The sequence below is a fragment of the Antedon mediterranea genome, chromosome 1, assembly GCF_964355755.1.
Source record: "Antedon mediterranea chromosome 1, ecAntMedi1.1, whole genome shotgun sequence".
In the NCBI taxonomy this organism is placed as follows: Eukaryota; Metazoa; Echinodermata; class Crinoidea; order Comatulida; family Antedonidae; genus Antedon; species Antedon mediterranea.
This window is the reverse complement of record NC_092670.1, coordinates 35865317-35891941: the sequence shown is the minus strand read 5'-3', so window position 1 is coordinate 35891941 and position 26625 is coordinate 35865317. Positions and strand designations below refer to the sequence as shown.

Below are 26625 nucleotides of genomic sequence, written 5' to 3'. Positions count from 1 at the left end.
TGTCATTGGTTAAAACGCTTGCGTTCCGTTTAGGTCCTTGCGTTACGTTCTAATGGGAACCACGCTTTAGAAATATCTTTCATCATGTGATATCTGTTATATTTTTTCTCCATTTTATTTCAATGACTTGTTGTTTAAGTCAAGTTTAAGTACACAGTTAAACTCATGTATTGTATGATTATCTTTGTTAATGTATTGTTTTCCATGAATAAGAAGTCCAAAATAAAGAGGAATGAATGAATTAATCTTGAGCTGAAATAATCTAGTTACGGTAACAAACAAATCAAAGAAATATAGGGCCTACACCACAACAAGGAAGTAACTATGGCCTACAAACATCACTTTTCTATACAATGTCTGCGGGGATTGACATTTGACATAAATGCAGCAAAACACTTTTGTATTTTATTTTATTTTATTTTTTATTGAGGTAATACAAATGTTATATTCTTGTTAGGAAAGGTAAATAAGATTATGGATAGTAATTGAGACGCCATATTGTGATTTAAATACGTATACAAAGGTATTGCATACAATGCACTTCTTTAGTATTCACTTGACAATAAACTTTAACTAAATATCACCGGTGTAAATATTCTAGTTTTGATTAGATTCAAAAATAATAAAAGACTGGTTGTTATTAGAGAATTATTTTCCTTTCTTCTTTCGTATTGGTGGTAAGTCGACCAATAACTGACCTGGAAATGATAACCTGTATGATATTATAAAAGAAGCAATGATGTGTATCACGAAACTTGGGAACTCACTGTTAGCTGGTGTAATTCACTTTACACTTGATGGCTGCAAATTTCAGGTATGTATCGTATTACATTTGTATTTCCACTATTCTATTAGATTTAGGGCCGTCATAACGAGTATAACTTAGAACTTTTGAAATCATCAAAATGATTAACATTTATACTTTCTTCATAATTCAGAAAGGTATACACATTTATTTTCACACTATAATGACATATTATTGCAACAACTTAATTTGTTACCCGACCAGATGGGTTTCTGACATTTCTTACGTCATAGAACAATGTGACTTCTTTTATTTTGTTTGTTAATTAAATGATTTATATCACCACTTTCTCGATCGCTTATTGGCCATCTGGAGGACGGCAATAACCACTTACGTTTAAACCTAATATATCAAAAATAATAGTATAATGGGGTAACAATCGTAAGATAATATAAAACTTGAAACGAAAGGAAATTTTTGAAAGGTTTATTTGATAATATAAGAATTTGAATATTAAATCAAAACAATTGTGGAAATATTGTCTTTGTTTCATTTGGATAGAAAGTGAATTAGTTCACCCAGCTCAGTAAAACGTCTCGCCTCTGCCTACTCCACGCGACATACTTTGCTCAAGTGAGTAGGCCTGTATACAGCAAAGTAGTATAGTATATAGCTGAAGAGCCTAAAATACGCGGTGCATGACACGTGGGGTTCCCACTAAAATATCCATAAGGTATTCTCCAGAAAACGGTTCTGTGCCATGTATAAAAACCGTAACGTCGATTCGTTGTTTCCTTATGGAAACACATTGATAGAGACAAATTTAACTTTACTGCATATGATTATGTAATGCGTGGTTAAATCTAAATTTTTACATTGCATGTTATGATTATAATACTTAAACTGGCACCGTGCATGCGTACAAAGCTGGCACGGATTAAAACATATTCTTGCCCTAGAATATAATATATTGTTTCGAAAGTATTTTTTAGATGGTTGTTAGTACTTAATAGTCATAACGGCGCGCATTGGCACACAAGCTTACGTCATGGTAAGCATTAATAAAGGTGTTCTAATGTGGTTTACCTACATCAGAAAGCTTCATTTGTATATCGTATCACCATGGAGCCTCAATGGTATCCCGCCACATGCACACGAGAAGTTACGTACGCCGTGTTATTGCTCCGAATAGGATCTCTGTCGTAACCAAGCCCACCCTATAAATTTATGCCACTTGTGTTTGGAAAAAGTGTTATATTATTTAGACAAGGGTAAGTATTCCACCTGTCTGTCCGCTTTATTGCACTTCGGTTATTCTATTGTAGAACAATTAGTTATTATATTTGCGAACCAGTTGGATTAATCCCAGTTCAAGAAATTCGAAGACCATGACGTTATACATTATTTGATTTATATACAGGTTAATTCACAATTTTCACAAATATATAATGGCACGTCAGTTGTGTAAATAAATCGTGAAAAAGAAAAGCGTCTCCAAAGTAAGACAAATATTATAGGATTGGAAAGGGGTTGGAACAAACAGCTGTGGTTAGTTTGCAAAATGCATATTCATAATAATAATCGTAAAACTTGGTTTAGTTATCTTCATTATTACAAGAATGTGTTAGGTCATTTGAGGTCAAGGGAATTACACACCCGGATGAAGGTTTGGCAGAATACAAATTCTCGGTACTATCGTTAAAGGCCTAGTTATTTTTAACGTAGTTTTTTTTATAGCTTTTAGGATTATGTCTATTTAAATTTGATGATTAGGAGTGGAGTTTGGCTTGGTAGTTATGATGCTTGGCTACCACTCCAAGGGTAGGTTCAAATCCCGTCACATGTCAGGATTTTTTTAAGAACAAAATTACAATTCCACTCCCAGAATTGTAATAAGACTTTGTTTATGTAGAGCATCGTGTGTATGTTTGTTTTGTAACCTCTAATGGTCCCTAATGATCAGCAATTGCTGGATGAATCACCCTCATTAAATATGGTTTAAAAAAATAAAAGATGATGTATATACTAATATATTATGACAAACATTGAGTTTTATGTATAAATTAACGTAAATTAACTTTCGTAAAGTTAAACATTGTTTTTATTATACATTAAACAAATTTATCATAAATCTTTATTTCTGAAAAAAAAATTGTATATAATAATAAAGATATTGGATTTCCGTACCGTAACTTATATGTGATGTAATATTAATCCTGTTTTTGCGCATAATAACTAACCATAATTATGTAAGCTCAATCAAGCTGTTATTTACACGATTAACGCTCTATTAGACCTAAATAAAAGAAAACAACATTTAATTGTATTGAAAATAAAATAAGCCTAAGCTTGAACAAATACGGTAAAATAAATCTACATAATCTGTATTCAATCAAAATAATATAATAGGCCTATGCTTTGAATGTATTGGACCAAGCAATTTGTTCAAGGCGTTTACCAAATGTAAGCTCTGTCCACACTATCAATCTTTATGTGACAACAAAATGTTGTCCATATATGGACATGATGATACCAAACACTACTATATTTTGCCATTATCACCACCGTATTTTGGAAGCAATCACACTTTTTTGTCAAACTAGTTTGATTGTGCAGACAGAGCTTAAGAGTAAGCTGGGGATAATCGATTATCTAAATTCGGGAAATTTCTTACCGGTCTTCACGTATCGATGCGATTTTCGACCGCTTGTTGGTTAAGTCTCTAACGAAGGTCGTCGTCTGAGATAGGTGCGGCATACAGCATCCGATTAAACCTGGCCTAAACTCTTCGCGGCACTCCTATCTGTCAGTTAAAAATAACACACTTGACATATTAATCATTAATAAATTAAACAATTGTATTACTATTGAAAAGTAATTGTTGAAAAAATAAAACATAAAAGATACCGAAACGTATTCAAACAAAGACGGAAACTCTTCTAGCTTAAAATTGTAACGTTATTTTAGTTGGGTGCCTTGGTTAATTAACAGGAAATAAAATTAATAAAATACCATAACATAATGTGAATTACAAACACAGTATTATGTTGTTTTTTATTGGAAAATTACTTGGCTGAACTAGTTTTCATAATGTCGGTGGTGGCAGCAAAAGACTACAATTGGACTTGAGATTACTGTATTAAGGATGTATCATTATACATTAGCCTTGGTCCAAATCTCTGTGAAAGAGGATTTACATAATCACATCAACCTTCACAGTTTGTTCATGTCTATATATTATCGCTGAATGTAGATTATTAACAAATATTAATTTCTGATCAATTTTAATTTCAGTATGGGAAGTATTGTGTCAAAGTTTCGTTCGGAGTATACCGTAATAGTAAAAACTGGTGATCACCAGGGAGCGGGTACGGATGCAAACATCTACGTCCTTCTTGTGAATGCAGATGGAAAACGATCTCAAGAAATACATCTGGACGTCAAATGGCAGAATGATTTTCAAGCTGGTAGTACTAATGAATTTCCCGTCAGAAATCTCGCCGATTTTGGAGACATTGCTGAGCTTGAGTTATGGCGGACAAAGCGTAGCGCTGATAAGTGGTATGTAGAATGGATAAAGGTAAAAGGACGCAACAAGGAATATGTTTTTCCAATGCACCGTTGGATCAAACCTGAAATTAAGATGAAATTTCAGGAACATGATAGCGTCTTGCCGCAATTCGACAGATTTCCTCAACAAAGAAAACAGGAACTTGAAGAAAAGAGAAAAACATATGCGTTTGCTCCTGCAGGCGATGGATTGCCAAGTCAGGTCCGTAAACATATTTCTCACACCAAACCGTTAGAAACTAAAAAAAAATAGTTAATAATTTCCATTTACTAAAATTAATATACCTTTTCGGACGTATAATTCCAATACTTATAATAATTGTTAGGATAAACGCAATAGTGTACTTTATTTTATTAGAGGAAAATATATTTTTTAACGTAATCATGTTTACTATTATTATGATTAAAAATGTTAATCTAGTTTCGATATCTATGAATTAATTATTTTTTTTAAAAACCCCAAAAGCTAACCTTCTGTCTGAGCAGGCTAGCGAAACTGTCAAAAAGGTTAGTTTCGCTAACTACTAACTCATGGTCATTATTGTTATCATAATGTTTGTTGTATCTTCGCTTAATTTGATTTGAATTATAATTACAGGTGAAGGAATTTCCAGATACTGAAAGTTTCTCCAATGATTACGAGGTAAGACAAATGACTTTATCCAACCATGTAGAAGCTCTCCCCATGACGTTTGAAACAAAACACAGAGTTCTAACAAAATTCAAAAAGGTTCAATTAGTGTAGGCATGTCCCACTCTTGTTAAAATTTCTCGTGAACTGAAGTTACGTGGAGTTGCCCTAAAGCTAGGTTTTTCACATGGACACCACGCAATAGCGTAAGTGCAACGCAAGTTCTTTGACCATCACAAGCGATGATTATACTGTCGCCTGCCATCGGTCAGCTTGTGTTGCATTTACGTCCTTGCGTTTCATCCTAGTGGGAACCAATCTTAAGACACAGTGTTTGCAGTCAAAGTTCCTAAGAAGTTTTAGTGTAGTACTGAAACAATAAACAAACATAAGTGTCAAAGGAAATCATCATATGATTTGTCAAATGCAAAAAAAAATTGAATTGAAACTGATATAAAACCGGGTTATAAAACTGAACACTCTAAAATCACTTTATCTTTCAATCTTACAAAACAAGGTAGGGACCTGGGTTCTGGAAATGTAATGTTTCACTACTGAATGACCAGCAATATGCTACCGAAGCGAAGCTACAAGGCTTAAGAATGTTTTCCCCTTAATAATAGATCCCGATCAGATTTATGAACGGGAGATAAATCGGTGAAAACATCCGATTAGTTTTGGATATTATACATTACACAGATTGTATGATTCTTGCTTTGGATTTTGAAAAAGCCTTCGATAAAATAGAATGGAAATATTGAGATAAGGTTTTATCTTATTATAATTTTGGGAAGGATTTTAGAAAATGGATAAATGTGTTTTATACCGGCGCCTGTAGCTGTGTGATTAATAATGGTTATTCGTCTAATTTTTTTAATCTATCAAGAGGTCTCCGACAAGGATGCCCTCTCTCTCCATACTTATTTATATTGTGTGCCGAAATATTGTCCTCTCATATTCGCCACAACCAAACAATTAAAGGTGTTACAATTAATAATCAAGAAATTAAACTAACGCAATATGCCGACGATACAGTTGTCATTCTCGATGGTTCTAAAGAGTCTATTTTGGGTACTATGAAAGTTCTTGAAAATTTTGCCAATATTTCTGGATTAAAAATAAATCAAGATAAAACACAAGTGATGTGTATGGGATCGGATAAACATATACTAAATAAATTTGAAGAGGATAACAAACTAAAAAAACTTACTTGGACAAAAGGTCCGATATGGTTACTCGGAGTAAAATTTACACTCGATCCTTCGGATCTGTTTACTCTGAACCTATTACCTCACCTTGATCAAATTAAAACGCTTACTAACATTTGGTCAGCAAGAAATCTCACCCCAATTGGAAAGATAACGATAATTAAGACTCTAATAGTGCCCATGCTTACTTTCTTGTTTACTGTGATAACCAATCCACCTATATCATTTTTTAAAACATTAGATAAAATTCTGTACTCTTTCATTTGGAATCGCAAACCGGATAAAAAAAAGAGAAAACTAATTATAAACACAATAGAAAAAGGGGGACTTAAAATGGTCCATGTAGAGTCGTTTTGAAGACAACCGGGGTCGTTGGAAAGGCATATGGCGGGAGTTTTTATACCCGGCTGGGGGTAATTTGATTTGGTATTGTAATATAGCACATAATGACTCAATTCTCAATAGAATAAGTGACAATTTGTTTTTATCTCACGTAATTAAATGTTGGCACTCTGTTAATTTTAAGCAAATAAATGAGGTTGTAACGTTCCACAATGAAATATTATGGTATAACAGTCATATTACAATACAAGGTGACCCGTTGTTTTTATAAAATGCTATATGATAGTGGTATAACAGTAGTTAAAGATTTGCTTAATGATAACGGAAGTATGCTGTCTTATGAACAGTTTCATATTAAATATGATACACGTGTGGATTTTTTGACATTCCATAGTTTAATAGTAGCTATTCCTAAAATATGGAGAGATACCATGCAATCTAAGAACTATGATATAATGTTAAAACAAAAAAGTGAAGTAATTATAGCATCGGATTTAAAATTAGGAACAAAACTTGCATCTAGCTTAATAATTAATCGCATTAGTGTTCTTCCGCATACCTGTATCAAATGGGAAAACGACTTTGGACCTATAGCCGACTGGGAGGTGTTATATAAATTAACATACAAAAGTACAATAGACACAAGACTGAGATATTTTCAGTAAAAAATATTAAATATGTTCTTGGCTACAAATGTTTTACTACATAAATTTAAAATTAAAGATTCTGAATTATGCGATACTTGTAAGGAAGAGCCGGAGTGTTTGCAACATCTTTTTTGGAAATGCAAAAAAGTAATATCATTTTGGAAAGACGTCCAATTCTGGTTGAGCAATAGAAATATGAAAATAGAATTTAATGCAAAACATATTTATTGGGTTTTCCAAAAGATTCTGTAATAAATTTCATTATTTTGATTGGAAAATACTATATTTATAGATGTAAATGGAGAAATATAGCTGTCACACTAAAATACTTCCTAGTCGAACTAAAATATCTCCAAAACATGGAATGGCATATTGCACAAAAAAATGATTAAATAGATACCGTATGCACTTGAAAAAGTGGTTACATATCGGACAAAATAGGTAGTTAGAAAACAAATGTTAGGCAATTCTGATCGAAATCTGATCGCTTTATTTGTTTATACATATTCACATTTGGGTATTGTGTATGTAGTGTATTGAATTATGAAAGTTGTGTATTTATGGTTTTTTTTTTAAACTGAAATAAATCAAACTTATTAAAGATGTTTTTACCCCCCAAAAAACATGAAAAATGAAGATTTATGTAATTTATAGCGTTCTTGTATTTTTAATGTTGATTAATCACCAAACTGTTCAATAGGGACAACTTAATATATCTTTATTATCTTTATTTACCATAAATTGTTTTCCATTGTTAAATTGCTTAGAACAATGAATTGTTAATTGCAGAATTTAATTTTTATTTTTATTTTGTGTGTGTATTTTGCGCTGCGTCGGTCTTGTTTTTGGTACCATGAAATATGAAATAAATAAAAAAATAAATAAAAAAAAATTTTCAACTATATTGAGTGTGTGAACGTACACATTCCGAATTTAAACCGATTAATCTGATCAATATTAAAATATTTCAGTGGGGAATTGTGACCGGTGCAATCAAAGACAAGCTTGATGGAACGATAATAGGTCTTACAAGTGGTCGCTGGGATAGCCTCGACGATCTAGGAAACGTTTACAAAGGATCATATCCCGTACCAAAAGTAAGTACTGGTACAGTAATAGTTTCCAATATGTTTACCAGCAATAAATGGAAATAAATATGCAGTGATGTATCCTCAGGATGTCCCATCCAAAGGAGGAGCAAACAGTTTTAAACATCATTTAAGGACAGTATCGGCTCAGGCAACCTATTATAAATCAGGCATCATACACCTCCTGGCAGTAGAGAAAATCAGTAAAACAGCTTACAGAATAATAGGAACTAAAGATAGTAAGAACGCTAAACATATTGTCAACAATGCCATAAGTAAAACATTAAAAATAATTATGTCGGCGGATGAGTATCACCCTCTCCATCATTACATTGTCTTTGGTAAGTCAGGGCGTTTAGTGTACCCAAGATGGAAAACCAATAGGATGAGAAATTCGTTTCTCCATACTGCAATGAGGCAATTCAATGAAATTTTATTGATAATTGTATGCTATACCCTCTTCACACACCAATCTTGCTTGTCTTTTGTATTTAAACGATGCATTTTTTCAGCATTTTAAATTATGTGTTTTATTTGTATTTCAACCTTTTTAATTCATTTTTATATTTTTATGGAAATTTTTAACTTTGAACAAACAAAAATAATCTCAAACCATGTAAATATTTTACTGTGTTTGACCATGAATAACTGAATACTGAATACTCCTCATACTTCTTTCTTATAATTATTGGACCCCCTGACTCTCTTCGAAGTACAAAAGCAGTCATCACGATTGCCATTATAACCTGCTATGAACGTAAGACTTATTTGCCACTAGCTGAGTACTTCAAATAATCCTATAATGAGCTACTACCAATGCAGTCTGACATTGTTAAGCCCATTTATACATCCTGGTAACCTCTAATCCGAAAGGAACATAAAACCATGTAATAAACCTATCTATATAAATTTTATTTTAATGTATGTATGTGCAATATTTGTATACAGTACTATGAAAAAAATTGTGTGTGTGCCTTAACTTGATCTAGGCCTATAATATTAATTTATTTTATTATATAATAATAAATTATTGTAAACCAAAATATATGCATATACATTAATGAATGAATAAAGATGGGAGAGACCCATACAATATTTATAAAAAAAAACTATCTATATAATAGATATTTTTCTTCTACATACCAATAGGGAAAGCATCGTTGGAGGTCAGATATTGAATTTGGCAAGCAGCGACTGGTAGACTGTAATCCAGGCGTTATACAGCTTTGTACACATATACCTGAAAAGTAATAACAATTCATTTTATGTTGTAGTTAATTTAGTCGCAGATTCAAATCGAATACTCGTTTATGATTCCTATATTCTTTATGTCTGTGTGGCTTAAAATATCAGGATTTTAGAGAAGGTTTAATTAAAGCTACAATGCCAGAATAATTATTCCTGCTCTACAATCTAAAAATATAGTTGGGAAATGATGATATTTTTACAATCTAACAAGACCAACAGCCATAAGTCGCGTGCTCTCAGAAAAAATGAACTTTCAAAAAGTAATGTACATCAAAACAGTTCAAAAAGTACAGAAAAGCGATAAAACGCATAGTGATACCGGACCGACAGACAGACCAAAAAACCGACAGACCGACAGACCGACATAGTGAACTATTGAGTGGCGTCCACGCGACTAAAAATATAGTTGGGAAATGATGATATTTTTTGATATATCAACCTTTTCATGTATGTTATGCTGCTGCATGAAGTGATAAACGCGAACAAATATTGTAATTCGAAATATGTTTCACAAAATCGCATTAATCGGCTTGCTTGCTGGAAACATTTTCTATATCATTGAAGCTTATATTATAATTGATGCGTTACCAATATTGTGATTATTATTTACATACAGTACATATATGTCTACATGGATTGCTATTATTGGTTTTTCAGTTATTATAGTAGCAATCCTAATAATTCAAATTTGTATGTCAAAAGTTTGTAGGGAAAAAATCGACAATGAATAATTGTATAAATAAATAACATTATGATGATTATTATAATTATAGCTTCGGTGTAACAAATGAAATGCTTGGCGACTTGTTGGAGGGATTAACGATAGAGAGTGCTATTGAAAAGAAACGACTTTTCATTGTTGATTATAAATTGTTGAAAGATCTTCCAACCACGGACCCAATGAAAACGGTAAATACATGTATCACGATATTTCACTCATTCGTCTTTTTATTTCGGAATACCATGACATCACATAATATATTCATAGCAAATGAAGAAGCGTAATCTATCTATTTTTGATATAGTTTTATTATTTTTCAATAATACAATAAGCAAATGAATAATATTGTTTTAATTTTTTTATTTATTAAATATTAAAGATGTATTGTCCCCCTGAAAAAAATTTTTTTTTCAATCTTTTTGTTGAATAGGCCATTTTTATTGCACATAAAAGTTATTCACTTTGACCTCAATTTGGATTGAAAAAAATAATTTTTTACACGGGAAAATCGAAATTTAATGCAAAAATTAACAAACCGGAAGCTATTTGTCTGGAAGATAAATGTGTTCCGGTTTAATTTAACCCTTGACCTGAGTTAGCTCATAAATATTCATATTGTATGGATACATCGTGTGCAGGGGTGGCGCCAGGATCTTACCGACGCGGGGGCTACATTCCCCGACGAGGGGGCTATGCGAGCGAAGCAAGCATCACAAGGCTGGGGGACAGGGGGCCGCCAAGGGCCCCCGGTGGGGTCCAGGGGGCGAAGCCCCCGGAAGCAACGCGTTCTAGCGTCATTTGAGGTCATTTTAATCAGATTTAGGGTAGCCATTTTTTTCCATTTTTTATAATGCATAAATAAAATACTGCGTGCAAAAAAACGGTGCGCGATGACTGTTTCAATCCATATTTTTCAATTTAAAAAATAAAGGTTCAAATAAAATTTAGAAAAATAGAGTTGGAGGTCCTGGAAATTGGACTTATTATACTTCAAAACATGAAACAAAATATATAAGTCCCTATCATGGTTGTGACTGAGCTAAGAAATGTTTGAAAAATAGAGATGTTAGGTCCCGGAAAATGCACTTCTTGTACTTCGAAATATGACCAGCTTTATTGTTGGGGCTGAGCTAAGAAAATGTTTAAAACTAGAGCTGCATTTTATACTTTGGAAACATCAGGCCCAGAGGCTTAAAAAACGCAAGCGTAGACCTTTTCAGTCGGGGAAATAAGTTTATTCCTCCCAAGTGTATGCCTGCGTACCATCTGGACTTCCGAGTGGTGAGAAATTCATGACATACAGGACATTGAAAATTTAATAACTTAGCTATAATAAGATGTTGGCTAAGCGAAAATGGCATGTTTTTTTGTTTAGTAATGGATGAAATATTTATTTTAGGTGCCCCACGGTACAGAAGGTTACTTGTAAATTAAAAAATTGGTGAACATACGAACAATTAACATAATTCGTTTTTGCTGTAGTGTAGCGTCGTCGACACAGTACACGACGTAACCGTCGGTAAACTTCGCCTGGAAAATAACTACAGTACACATTTTGGTCCCTGGACGGAACATGATATCACGACCCAACGTTGAACGATTCGTACAAAGGGATACCGCCAGACAAGTGCGTACCTATAGCTATTGTTTAGTAGTAAGTTAGATCGCTGGCGATAATGAATGCATATAAAGTGCATAATATCACTCTGACGTACTCTCACGGTCAATGAAACGTCGAGGTTTTCTAGGCGCTGAAGCTACGAAGTGAACGCGAACGAATTATATTCCCCGACAAAAAGTACCCGAACCGTCGGTAAACTTCGCCTGGAAAATAACTACATTACACATTTTGGTCACGTCCCTGGATGGAACTTGATATCACCCGTCTCGACCCAACATTGAACGATTCGTACAAAGGGATACCGCCAGACAAGTGCGTACCTAGCTAATGTTTAGTAGTAAGTTAGATCGCTGGCAATAATGAATGCATATAAATTGCATAATAGCACTCTGACGTACTCTCACGGTCGGTCAATGAGACGTCGCGGTTTTCTAGGCGCTGAAGCTACCAAGTGAACGCGAACGTTTTTTACTGTATATTATATTCCCCGACAAAAAGTACCCGTGTTCCCTTCGGTAACCGTCGGTAAACTTCGCCTGGAAAATAACTACATTACACATTTTGGTCCCTGGATGGAACATGATATCACGCGTCTCGACCCAACGGTGAACGATTCGTACAAATGGATACCGCCAAACAAGTGCGTACTAGCTATTGTTTAGTAGTTAGATCTCTGGCAATAATGAATGCATAAAAGTGCATAATAGCCCTCTGACGTACTCTCACGGTCAATGGAACGTCGTGGTTTTCTAGGCGCTGAAGCTATATGAAGTGAACGCGAACGTTTTTTACTGTATATTATATTCCCCGACAAAAAGTACCCGTGTTCCCCGACGGGGGGGCTAGGCTCCCCGACGAGGGGGCTAGAGCCCCCGTAGCCCCCCCCCCCCCCCCCCCGCTGGCGCCACCACTGATCGTGTGGATGATGATGCTTTCCAAATCAACAGCCAACAACGAGAGCAATGCATGCGTGCGAGAGAGAGTCGAGTAGTGATGCGAGACGAATCTTGAAGAAAACACGAAAACTATAGCTAGCAGAATGCTAAGTTAGAATTACAGTTGGTAACTTTGATGTTGAATCTTATTCATTTAGGTGAGTTTTTGTTTCGCTAACAGGAGAGGCCTAGCTAGGCCTAGGCCCTAGGCCCGAATTTGCTGCTACTGTACTACTAGTCTACTACTACTACTACTAGCACTGGCAGTCTCGAGTAGCCTAACTGCTGCCTACTTCTTTCTCTAGAAGTAGAGTGTAGTAGGCCTAGGCAGTACACTGCTAGTTAGGGCTACAGTAGACCACCACCAGAAGGGATGTATTTTTGTTTTAATCATGATGAATTGGTTTAATTTTTAAAGATTTCAACTATCTATTCGGCAGTGAAAATTAAAAAAAAAAGAAAATCTAGGCCTAAATATTGTTTTGGATGTTTTACTGATGCAATATTTTAAAAATATTTTCTGTATCAAATGCAATAGGTTCAAATTAACATTTTATGCAGATATTTTGACACAAATTTCTTTTTTTTTTAGGTTGATTGATTGAACAATAAGAGCAAGTAGTGAGAAACATAAAATGTATCGTACAGTGGCAACATTCACAATTTATTGAAACGTTTCTTACTATTAAAATGACACTTTGTAATGGATGTGAGCGATCTTAGAAGACTACAGCTGTCGTAATTACTGGCACAATCAACACATTGATAATTAGTAGACAAATTGACACAAAATACAGGAATTCAATAAGATATACTGTATATATATATTTTATTAACTCCTTTTGCACTGTAATATTTACAGTAAAATTGTGAAGTGTAAGTAAATTTGAAGAATTTATCCTGTGTACTGTTGTAGTAGTTTTTTATTTATTTATTGAATGTTATGTTTACAAAATAATATACTGTACATATAATAAAAAAAATTATACAATATTTTACAAGCTGGACAAGAACATATTGGCCGAATGCAGCAGGAGAGTCAGAAATATTTTTCCTGCAATACCCAATCATATTCCAATACCGAGTCTATCATTGTTGTCTTTGGGTGACCTCTGTTCTAGTCTTCATCAGCTCAACGTCTTTAAAAAAAGTAAAAGCAAAGTATGAAAATCTGGAAAAAATAGATCATGCATATTTAGTGCAAAATTGGGCTAGTGAAATTGCTTACTTTGACATAGTCAAATAAGTATACCACCTTTCTATGGTAATTAAAACACATTACTTATAATGTTATAACTTATAAAAAGAGAAAATAAATATTTGACTTACTACAGTACAGAGAACATTTGTTTGTGTTGTAAAATGGCTAAGCTGGCTTTTCCCCTCTGTCTACTTGTACAGTGCTGCTGGAAGGTTCTCAATTTCAGGCTTGTATTGCAACCATTTTCCCTGAAAAATGTTTGTTTTATTTTTATCATAAAAATTAGTTAAACAAGCTTCAACTGTAAATATATATGGTACAGCAAGCTGGCTGTATTTTCGGAATGTAGCTAAGATTGATGGCATATAGCCTAGGCCAGTCTATGAAGAGTACAATGTATAGGGCCTAGCTAGCTGGGCATCTTCTGCAGGGACCCGATTGTCACAGTCGGCTTGCTACTAGCCTAGTAATATGCAGCAGCATGTATTAATTATTCTAGGCCTAGCCCTGAACTGAAAAAATCCCAGGCTAAGTTAATTAATTTACCTTCCTGTTATTATTGCGTTATATATATTATTATATTTAAAATAACCGTCTAGGCCTACTTACCGACAAATTAACAGCTAAGCTTTACATATTTATACGATCAGGCCAGGGAAACCCACAGTCGAATCGCGTCGATCTCTGGTGGTGTTGTTGTACATACAACGTGCATCGTCCATTGTTAGATCAGATCTCTGCTGTGTGGATGCTCATTAACATATCATGCATATGTATGAGTTAGCTCTACCGGCCTAATTTCTGAGCCGATGAGTTCGAAAAAATGGTAAACTTATTTTGATTTTTTTATAAGCGAAATCAATATTTTTTCGGATTTTTTTTCGGTGGAAGTGAATAACTTTATGTTAACTACAAAACGGTCTATTCAAAATTTGATTTTTTTCATCTTTATTTTTTCATTTTTTGGGGGACAATACATCTTTAAAGTAAATACAGTATTCGTAATCTATAGCGCCCCCTATAGAGCTATAGGAATACGAAACGTTTTCAAAAACACGTCACATGACTGTGAGGACAAACTCATTGGTTGTTAGAGTACAGTATAATAAAGAAAAATAATATTGGTTGTAAATATAATTATATTTGTAAGCTATTGCGGGCTAAAAGTGAATGGAAAGTAGGGTAAACCTAGCGTACTACGACCTAACTTTGCTTTTCAAAATTGGAAGTGATAGGTCTTGTGTGATAAGGTGAAATAAAATAATGCAGTAATGATAAAAGAATATATATGTATATATTGTCAAATATTTAATTTAAAATTGAGAAAACGAAGGGATATTTTTTTGTTTTAGGTTTGCAGTCCCCTCGCCCTGTTTTATCTTCAAAATGATGCAAAACTGATGCCTGTTGCTATTCAACTTTTCCAAGACAAATCCGACGACAATCCGGTAATTGTATAATTATCATAAATTTTCCGACTTGTGTAGGCCTATGCGTGACACATTTTTTAGAGTCCGCTTAATAAAATGAGTTGGTGAGCTTTAATTTCGATTTTCGACGACCGACGAGCTGTGGACAAAGTACATGAAGTAATTTTATAGTACGCATCAGAAGTTGTTCCTCATTTTGACACATGTGAGCCCGATAAACAAATACAAGGAAACAAGTATTGGTTGTAACGTTATTTAATATGAATGGCAAGTCATCGTTGCAGCATGCACGTAAAAGGAAAACATAAAAAGGAACATTGGGATGCTCTGAAAGGGCCAACACAGTTGGCAACGAAGGTTCCTCATTCTACTCCGCGACACAATTTTGCTTCCTCGTAAACCTAAGCGGTAGACATACACATTCACATATTTGCGAGTGGTAAATGATAACACTTATACTGATATTATTTTATTGTCTATAGTAATATAAATACATTTGAAACTGGCATGAAATATATAACTGATGCATGTGTTAAACCATCTCATTAACAAGATATTTTTTACAGGTGTTCCTTTCTTCAGACCACGAATACACGTGGATGTTTGCTAAGATGTGGTTCAACAACGCTGACGCGTCATACCATCAATCTGCGTCACATCTTGGAATGACGCATCTTGTGATGGAAAGTATAGTTGCTGCCACACACAGTTATCTGTCGCCTTCACACCCCCTCTTCCGTCTAATGGCATCCCATTTCTTATACTTAATTGCCATAAACAAGTAAGTATTTTTATACAACAGACAGGTGTAAATGTTATTCATCCTTTGCATTGTTGCACGTCGATTTAGGAGCTATTTAGTTCTAAATTAAAAATAATAATAATATTAATGACTTTCAAAATTTATTTTGATATTGTATTGGAAATGATCAGAAAATTACTACGAACTATATAACGTTACTATTTTAATTTGTCATTGTATAAATGCTAAATTTTTGTTGTACAAGCATGTCTCTTTGACGCGTCGTACCATCAATCTGCGTCACATCGTTGAATGACAACGCATCTTGTAATGGAAAGTATAGCTGCTGCCATTGAACCATTGAACGATTTCAATGGTTAGAATAATATTCATGAATTCTATTCCTATTTCAGACTTGCTATCGAGTCACTTGTAAATGAAGGAGGTTGGGTTGATCGAACAATGGCAATTGGTCGCACCGGCATGTTTGAGATCGTAAAACGTCGTTTCAAAACATGGAGAATGGATATTGATGGAAACTTTCCAAAAGAACTTGAATCTCGAGGTGTGAGTGACCCGGACGTTCTTCCTAATTATCACTTCAGAGACGATGGTCTGTTGATGTGGCATGCAATATCTGAATACGTTGATGAAGTTGTACATAAATGTTATGGTATGTTATACAATGTTATCAACATATAATATATGGTATATAAATAATACTATGTCATGGTACGTGTCCACCAATATAACACACACACACACACCTATTATGAGTAATAATAACAATCATAGTACAGTATTAATAAAAGCTGAAAAGATAAACAACACTGAGACGATAATACTTACGGTTGTACTACGGCGGTCGTAAAAATAAATTTTGATGAAATTAAAGAAAATTCTCGAACAACAAATACTTGTTGTCAATTAATAATCGACGCATACATGTCATTATAGCAATAATACTGCGCATACGATTTATGCATGGGTATGTTTCGTTATTAATTATTTATTTACGATATTACCAGTCGGATTCCTAACATCCTATAAAGGGGAGTGAAAGACTAAATGTTTATGCGCTCTCCGTGGTTTATGCTACTAATTAACATTGATTTTAGACTCCATACTTTAGGTACATTTGATTACCAGATACATTCATAAAGATTCAAAGAACCATGTGTGTTAAAATGTTAATTTCGCAATCGTATTAAAATCTATTTCAGATACATCTGAAAAAATATCACAAGATCACGAGTTGCAAGGATGGCGCAAAGCACTGTCTTCACCTGTAACTGACGGAGGTTGTAACATACAAGGGGTACCGGGAGATGGTTCCTTCAAAAATCCAAAAGAAATCGCAGAGACTGTAACGTCTATTGTATTCACCAGTAGTGTGATGCACGCAGCGGTAAACTTTGGACAGTACGATAACTATGGATTTCCTCCACACTACCCGGCGTCAATCGAAGGACAACCACCTAAAAACAAGGTAAGCTAACCTAATATATCTAAATTGTTATTTCGTATTTAGCTAAATAATTCAATATAACAGTTCTCTTTCCTATACAATAATTAGGATCCGAAAACAGAAGATGATATTCTGGAAGCACTGCCAGACAAGCAAGCAACGTTGGACGTAATGGAAGTAACAAAACTGCTGAGCGAGAAAGGAACCAATGGGCTAGGTGACTTTGAGGTTGACTATCAGTTTGATCCAATTAGCACCGAAGCTGTTCAAAAGTAAGTACTGCAATCAGGTCATGTTTTTTTTCTTCAGTTTTCAGCTAAATTCAAACAAGTTCCGCAATGGATAACTATATACAATCACCGTGGTAAGACATTAGAATGTGTTGCCATTACGCATTACCTTAAATCATTGTTTTGTTGAAACTTTTTCATCTCCGCCGGTGTAACAAAAACAAGGACATTATTTCATTCTATAGTGCTCGTATTGTATGCCTTTTTAATAAACATTATTGGAAATTTGAACATTACATGTATTATTTACTTTTAGATTTAGAGATGGACTAAAGAATCATGGGAAAACTATCAATGAACGGAACAATGACAGATATGAGAAATACACTTATCTGCACCCAACAGAGATACCTAATGCCATCAGCATATAATGCATTTATTATGTCTTAACAATCACGAGCCGATTCAAATAACAATCGTTATATAAAATGTATTCCTAGCTTAGCATTTTTGCTCCGCTGTTTCATTATAGTATAGGCTACAATACAATTGTCCATAGTTTGTCAAAATTGGATTTATATAAAATGTCTAACATAATATTAATTATAAATAAACATTTACCGTAATATAATATAAACTAACTTCATTCATGTTAGATTTTATAACAGTTAGTCATAATAATATTATGTTTATTATTATTATTATATTAGATTGTAAAATAATTCAATTAAAACATTGTATAGCGTAATACTAAACAAAGTACACTGTAAAAACTATAAACACAATGCTAAACACAATTCTTGTAGTCACTTTGGAGACACATAGAATGCTAAACATGTTTAGCATTCTATGTGCTTAGGAGGATTATTTAGTGTTTAGCACTAATGTGTTTAGTTTCGTTTTGTGTTTTTACTTTGGTGTTTAGAAGAAAAATTTGCTTATCTTTCAAGTGTTTAGCCTTTTCTGTGTTTAGCTCGTTCTGTGTTTAGAAATTCTTAGTGTTTTTGATGTAGTGTTATTTAGAAGAAAAATATGCTTATCTTTCAAGTGTTTAACCCTTTCTGTGTTTAGCTCGTTCTGTGTTTAGAAAATAGTAGTGTTTTTGATGTAGTGTTTAGAAGAAAAATATGCTTATCTTTCAAGTGTTTAGCCCGTTTTGCGTTTAGCACAGAAGTGCTTGGAAAATATAGTGTCTCAACTCTATAGTGTTTGGAATATCATTTGTGCTTAAATGCAAGTGTTTAGACCGTTTTGCGTTTAGCATAGACGAGCTTAGCAATTTATTTCCTGTGGTAGACAATTAAGAATACATGCTTACTTGAAATATTTAGCAAACATGGGCTTACAAATGTGGTGTTTTTTGCTGTGGTTTTTTATAAGAATATACTGTATTCTTTATATCTCTGGGTTTTCATGCTCTGCATTAACACTTTTTCATAGCCAATAATCACTTATTTTGTTGTTACCTTAAACTCCTATTGGCCTTTATGCGTATCAGATTGACATCATTAAGAACACAACGGACGAAAGTGATATTTTAATCAAAACATTTAAATTATTTATTCATGTCTACCAATATAAACTGAAACATTACCTTTTGATAATAACATGAAAGATACATTGTATGATAATACAACTGTATACTAATATAAACTATAAAATGTTCAATTAATAAAGCAGTTGAGTTTAATATACAGCTTCCAACATTGTGTTGACATTATGGAAAGCTGTGAATTGAAATAAAATATTATTTTATCCTTTAAAATCCAGTATTTAAAAAATCTAATATTTGAGATACTGTGTCGGATAATGTAATCGAAAACATAATAAATTGCCAATCAACATATAGCATCAGATAACTGCCCTTTGACTTTAAAAACATTTTCATTGCAGAGAATGCATGATTCTATCCGTTTCCCTGGGGTATTCTGCCTTGGTGGTTCTATGTCTTGATCCATGTCCTCCTGCAAGAGAAAAAGTAATGAATATTAAAAATAATCTGGTTTATTAATTTATTGACAACCGTATACAAAACAGCATTGTTTAAATTCTCCAATTACCTGCAATAAATAATGGGATAAAATTTTAAAAAAATATTAGTTCGGATGTCTCCTCAATAATTTTTTCAAGGATCTTCTATACGGTTACCAAGCCATACACGGACTCTAGATGAATATATTGGTAGGGCACGTTCAGTTTCAGTGCTAAAAGTGGAAAAATTATGTTCATCTTCTCCTTCTCCACTAGAGAAAGAAAGATGGTTGCTCAATATCCATATCAGATGTCTAAGAAGAATAAAAGAAATATTATTTTGAAACAATAAAATTGCATATTGAATTGTTGATGCCATTATCAGTCATGATAGCTTAATGACCATTGTAGTCTTATTTCCATTGAGGTAGGCCTTGTTCCAAGGTTTATTGACATGAAACAGTTTGATTTTTTTTTTACTAATTTTTATTTTAAAAAGACATATTGAAACAACTACACTCCACTCGAAGCCTTCAGTTGCCCTAAGACCTCATGAGGCTGTCTAGTTAGAACTTCATTGAGACAATAGTCTATTTATTTGGAGTGTACTGTTATTATTGATATTTTAATAATTGTATAATTTTGTTGATTTTAAATAAACATACATTATTTATTTTTAAATTTAAAAAGACATATTGAAACAACTACACTCCACTAGAAGCCTTCAGTTGCCCTAAGACCTCATGAGGCTGTCTAGTTAGAACTTCATTGAGACAATAGTCTATTTATTTGAAGTGTACTGTTATTATTGATATTTTAATAATTGTATAATTTTGTTGTTTTTGAATAAACATACATTATTTATTTTTTAGTTTAAAAAACATATTGAAACAACTACACTCCACTAGAAGCCTTCAGTTGCCCTCATGAGGCTGACTAGTTAGAACTTCATTGAGACAATAGTCTATTTATTTGGAGTGTACTGTTATTATTGATGTTTTATTAATTTTATAATTTTGTTGTTTTTAAATAAACATACATTATTTATTTTTTATTTTTAAAAGACTTATTGAAACAACTACACTCCACTAAAAGCCTGCAGTTGCCCTAAGACCTCATGAGGCTGTCTAGTTAGAACTTCATTGAGACAATAGTCTATTTATTTGGAGTGTAGGCCTACTGTTATTATTGATGTTTTATTAATTGTATAATTTTGTTGTTTTTAAATAAACATACATTATTTATTTTTTATTTTTAAAAGACATATTGAAACAACTACACTCCACTAGAAGCCTTCAGTTGCCCTAAGACCTCATGAGGCTGACTAGTTAGAACTTCCTTGAGACAATAGTCTATTTATTTGGAGTGTCAGTTTTACTGTAGGCCTATAATAATATAACGACAATTATTGTTTTCCAATGCATTATTTAATTTTTTTTAAATACAGGTTAGGCCTATTACCATTATAATATGTGGTCAGATCCTGAAAATATACAAGAAATTTACCAGACTATGTTAAAACAATTATAACATTCAATTTTTTTTTTAAATAAAGAATAAAAGAGCAAAATATAATAGCTTAGTGATATCTAAAAATAAAACTAGATTTTAGATTCTCACCTTCAATTATTTTGGCATCATCTTCTGGGATTCCACACTCAATCAAACAAGGTTTGATTTCTTCAGCAGAACTGTTATCATCTATTAAATCCATGCTGGAAAAAAAAGAACCAATATAAACATATAGGCCTACCTCACAAATACAGTATATTTGCAATATATTTTTACACAATCCTATACACTAGATATTTGTGGCAACAACCCTTGACCTTTTAGTGATCAATCATTCAGCAGCTGATTCATTCTCAAAGAATTCAGCTTACTCTAGCAAATTGAGGATAGTAATGCTTGAGTGATTTCTCTCTCCTAATTCTTGTCCTCATTCTAAATGAAAATATTTAAATTACTTTCTTTTTTCCTATAAAATTATAACAGTAATACTAATAGTAAATGACATTAACATGATCATAGCCTATGAAGGAGCTATGGCCTAGTCTAGAAAAAATAAGTAAATACTTTTTGAGTCCATTTCCTAATATTCACTCAGGGAAGAAATGGAAAGGTTTCCTACCCCGTTTCCTACTTAGTACTTTCTAGGATTTTTATCAAATAATCTACAGGTTAGGATATATTGTTTTGGCAACTCAAGTAACATGACCACAGTGCTGTTTTCAATTTTTCCTCTCGACTATTATTAACTGTATTAAAAGTAAAAAAAGATTGTTATAATATCGATAGTGGAAGGGGCGATTTCTAGTTTTCCGATTTCTTTGCTTTTCGCCTATACTCTCGTTGCTGCTGTTATCGACCGTTGGCCAAAACTAGGCCGGTGTAAGATTGAATTGTGTCCAGCTTTCAAAAGTGTCCGGGTGGACCCTTTTCAGCATTGGATAGTGTCCAGTTGCATGTTTCAACGGGTTCGTGGGCGTTTTTCAACAATTTAATTGTTTAATAATGTCTGACCCATGGATTGAAATGCGTCCACTATTAAATACTGTATCATACGTTTTATGATAGGTGGTTGTTTTTATCACGCCTGCACTTGTCTTGTCTTCTTTTAATAACCAATAATACTTAATGATGCCAAACTAATTTTTTTTTCTAATTAAAGATCGCTTTGCCTAAACACCTCCAATTAGGGACCATTATATTATTTGGTATGTGAAAAGACAAGAAGAATAAATAATTGTTAAGTATGTGACAAAAACAAGTAAATGAAGTGGTCCTCTTACAATTAAAAATCACTTTACCTAAAACACCTCCAATTAGCGACCATTATATTATTTAGTATTAATAAAGCAAGAAGAATATATAGTTTTTAATTATGTGACAAAAAACAAGTAATTGTACTGGTCCTCTTTCAATAAAGGACCACTTTACTTAAAACACCTCCAATTAGCGACCATTTTATTAATTGGTATGAGTAAAGACAATAATAATTAATAGTTTTAATTATGTGACAAAATTAAGTAACTGTACTGACTGGTCCGCTTCCAATTAAAGATCACTTTACTTTAAGACACCTCTAATTAGTGACCATTTTTATTAATTGGTATGAGTAAAGGCAAGAATAATTAATAGTTTAATTATGTGACAAAATTAAGTAAATGTACTGGTCCTCTTCCAATTAAAGATCACTTCAGTTTAAGACACTTCCAATCAGTGACCGTTATATTATTTTTGTATGAATAAAGACAAGAAGAAGAAATAGTTTATAATCATGTGATAAAAAACAAGTAATTGTACTGGTCCTCTTCCAATTAAAGATCACTTTACTTTAAGACACTTCCAATTAGCGACCGTTTTATTATTTTGTATGAGCACAGACAAGAGGAATAAATAGTTTATAATCATGTGATAAAAAACAAGTAATTGTACTGGTCCTCTTCCAATTAAAGATCACTTTACTGTAAGACAGACAGATGACAGTTAACACGACTAAAAGGTGAAATAATAATAACAAATAATAATAACAGGATTTTTATAGCGCACATACCACTCAAGAGTGCTCAAGGCGCATTAAAAAAAAAAATAAATAAAAACAAATCATACAACTCTCCCAGTCCCGAGAGCCGCTGTTTTGAGGTTGACCTGACAATTGGCATGGCAATTACCAATTGGGACATTACCCTTGCTGGACATCTGGTAAAAATAAATACTGATTATGCTGCCACTTTAGTACACAAAACGATAGATAAAAAAAAATAATACAACTTGTAGCATTCCCTTTAAACTAATACAGTAGGCCCTGTTCAAAACTGCTAGTGTAGAAAAGTCAAATCCACCCATATAATAAAACCTAGAACTAGCTAATGATGTAGAAACACCAACAGCTTATTTATTAAATAAAAATCAACATTATACTAATGTACAACTCAACAGGTAATGTAGTAATGAAAATTGCCTCACAGCTAATGTAGTTAATATCGCCAGCTAATAAAATATTATATAGGCCTATTTTACAAACCTAAATGTCTAAATCATGTGCAAATGTATTTCTCTACTTGCCGTCAGTCTATCCACCTCTCGTAAGTGATCGGCTTTCAAAACTTAGCACTCTGATCGTAAGCAACCACCTTTGTTAGCGACCACCTTTAATATTTAAAAGGGACTACCTCTGTTAAGGGACCGCTTCTCACAATGGACAACCTCCTCAAGGGGTAACCACCTCTCATAACGGACTGCTTTTCATAAACTACCACCGCTCGTAGACGACCACTTCTTTTACCGACTACACCTCCCGTAAGTGACCACCTCAATAGAGGTGGTAATTTGCGAAAGGTGGTCGTTACGGAATTATGAGAAGTGGTCCTTTAGGTGAGGTGGACGTTTTTTTTTAGAGATTATTCGAAAAAAACAAAAAACCGAAATACCCTTGAGTGAACGAATAATTATGATGCGCAATTAAGGTGTTTATTTTGCCATATAAAATATAAAAAAATAAATATTTTTTGGTAATATGCATCAACAATATTTTTCAAATGTATTTTAGATAAATAAATAAATAATGTAAAATCTCTAGAAACAAAAAAAATATTGTGACTAACCAATTAAATGTTTTATTAAATGAAACAAAAAATCAGGCAGCTGTGAAAAAAAATATAATGAAAAAGAACTCACTTTAACAATGACGAACTTACTTGTTTAAAGCACTTTTGTTATCAGTTAATATTATTAAATTAGTAACAGTATTATGAATATTACAAAATAATATTTTGAGAACTGAAAAATATTTTGAGGGAACAAATATATTTAGGGAGAACAAAATAAGATTTCAAGAACTGAACAATATAAAAAACGAATTACTACTTCGAGACAAGGAATGATCGAGAGAACGAAATAATTTCGAGGGAAATTATTTCGTTCTCTCGCGAATTAGTAATTCGAATTCCAATGAAATAATATTTCGAGAGAACGAAAATAGGTAGGCCCTAGGCCTATATGATTTAGTGATATTCATTCCCTAGAAATAATACAGTACCGGTAGGCTATATATTTTTTCAAGTTGTCGATTTACTTCAAATTGACAACAGGTTGTGTATATTACTCAATCAAAAACAAACAATTTAATTTGATTAGACTATATGTCTCCAGATATAATAATAGTAATATTTATTTCAATCGCCTTGATATTTTGCGATTCAAGTTGGTATTCTAAGGAATTATAATTACCCTAACGGGAGTTGGTGAACGTCCAGTGCCCTAGTTTTTACGGGGTTAATATGATGTCGATGTCGATGGTCCTACTTTTTTATCGATGAAAGCTGCCCGGGTGGCGATTTTTTTTTTCGTACATAAGTTGGGGACCCCATGTGAAAGATAGCCGAACTACTTCCTAAATATAACTAAACCTAACCCTCCAAATAATCTCTCTCTCACTATAAAGTAAAAGAAGTAGCTCATGGGAGTCGAACCCCATACATCGACATGTAAAGTCCATAGTCTTATCCACTCGACTACACAGACGGCTCGACAGAAATCGTTTGCATTAGCGAATTGTAGTTAGCTGAATTCTTACGTCACACCTTATGGATATGATTAATGAATATTCATGAATATTTTGTGACGTTTCACGAGGGGTCCCCAACTTATGTACGAAAAGAAATATCGCGCCCGGGTGGTTGCAGCCATTTTCAACAGCTGGTATTACACTATTCAATGCTGAAAATTGTCCAGTGGACACTTTCAAACACCGGACACATTTAAATCTTACACCGGCTATAGGCCTACAAGACATCGGCAAGCAACTCTATTATTCTAAAAGGCAAATTTAATATAATCACTATATACATATTATACAAACAATGTGAAATAACTTACCTGCAATATATGATTACTTCAATCAACGTAAAGCTAAGAATTAGAAAGATGTTTGTTTCACATTCCCGACACCACTCCCATCCAACTTAACGGCTTCTGCTAAAAAGGCGCGTACTAGATTCGCGGGTTTTCTCCTCATCAATCATAATCAGTCGTTCCTTGGGGTGTTGCTATTGTATGTATATATAGATACAGTATTTTATTATTTTATAAACATTTATAGCGTAAATTATAATCTTAATGCCATAAAGTGTTTATATTAGTTATGAAATATGTGTTTATGTAAATAATTAATATTTTTAATTGTAAATTGGTCATGCCAAAATCATCATATACCATGAGAATCAATGGTATCAACTGTATTTTGATGCATCATGATCAATCATTTTTAGTGTGTGTGTGTGGGGGGGGGGGGTGATGTACCGCGTGTGGTAAAAGGATGGGAAATGTGGTGTATTTTGGTCGAAACCGATGCATCAATTTACTCTATTAATCAAACTATAATATAATAAAACGTATCTAAATGGATCCAAAACAACATGTTGGTACCGTAAATCGAATCGAAATCGAATACATAAAAAAATACAAATACAAAAATACACATTTCCAAATGCATGCCAGCATAATAAAAATATTAAACACAATAAGTAATGTTATGAAACACAGTGGTGTTCAGATTTGAAACGTAAATTCTCTAAACATAATTTATACAAACACTTTCACCTCTAAACACCAATTTTAGTAAGCACAAACAAATATTAAACACAATAAGTGTGTTATTAAACACAGTGGTGTTTAGATTTGAAACGTAAATTCTCTAAACATAATTTAAAGACGTGCTTAGAAATGTGTTTAGAAAAAATGTTAACGTTGCAATACCCTATTCTAAAAAAGCTAAACACATTGAAATATTGTTGTATAAACGGCTGTGTTTAGAATCTAAACAC

General features: G+C 33.1%; 1 protein-coding gene and 2 long non-coding RNA genes across 3 annotated transcripts; 1 reads left to right on the top strand and 2 right to left on the bottom strand.

Moving 5' to 3' along the window:
* Positions 1-760: 760 nt before the first annotated feature.
* LOC140046798 (allene oxide synthase-lipoxygenase protein-like) lies at positions 761-19639 on the top strand. The gene is made up of 12 exons (XM_072091555.1): positions 761-814; positions 4040-4517; positions 4914-4958; positions 8115-8240; positions 9381-9478; positions 10253-10388; positions 15310-15405; positions 15954-16168; positions 16543-16802; positions 17353-17618; positions 17706-17869; positions 18144-19639. The coding sequence occupies exons 1-12, from the start codon at positions 798-800 to the stop codon at positions 18256-18258; spliced, it is 2016 nt and encodes a 671-aa protein (XP_071947656.1). The 5' UTR covers positions 761-797; the 3' UTR covers positions 18259-19639.
* On the bottom strand, positions 13811-14829 carry LOC140047617 (uncharacterized). Its single transcript, XR_011844967.1, has 3 exons — positions 14567-14829; positions 14086-14205; positions 13811-13895 (listed from the first exon to the last, which is right to left on the bottom strand). It is a non-coding gene; the product is annotated as an uncharacterized lncRNA (long non-coding RNA).
* Positions 19629-25716, bottom strand: LOC140047672 (uncharacterized). Its single transcript, XR_011844968.1, has 3 exons — positions 25679-25716; positions 21419-21513; positions 19629-19791 (listed from the first exon to the last, which is right to left on the bottom strand). It is a non-coding gene; the product is annotated as an uncharacterized lncRNA (long non-coding RNA).
* Between the last annotated feature and the right edge of the window lie 909 nt (positions 25717-26625).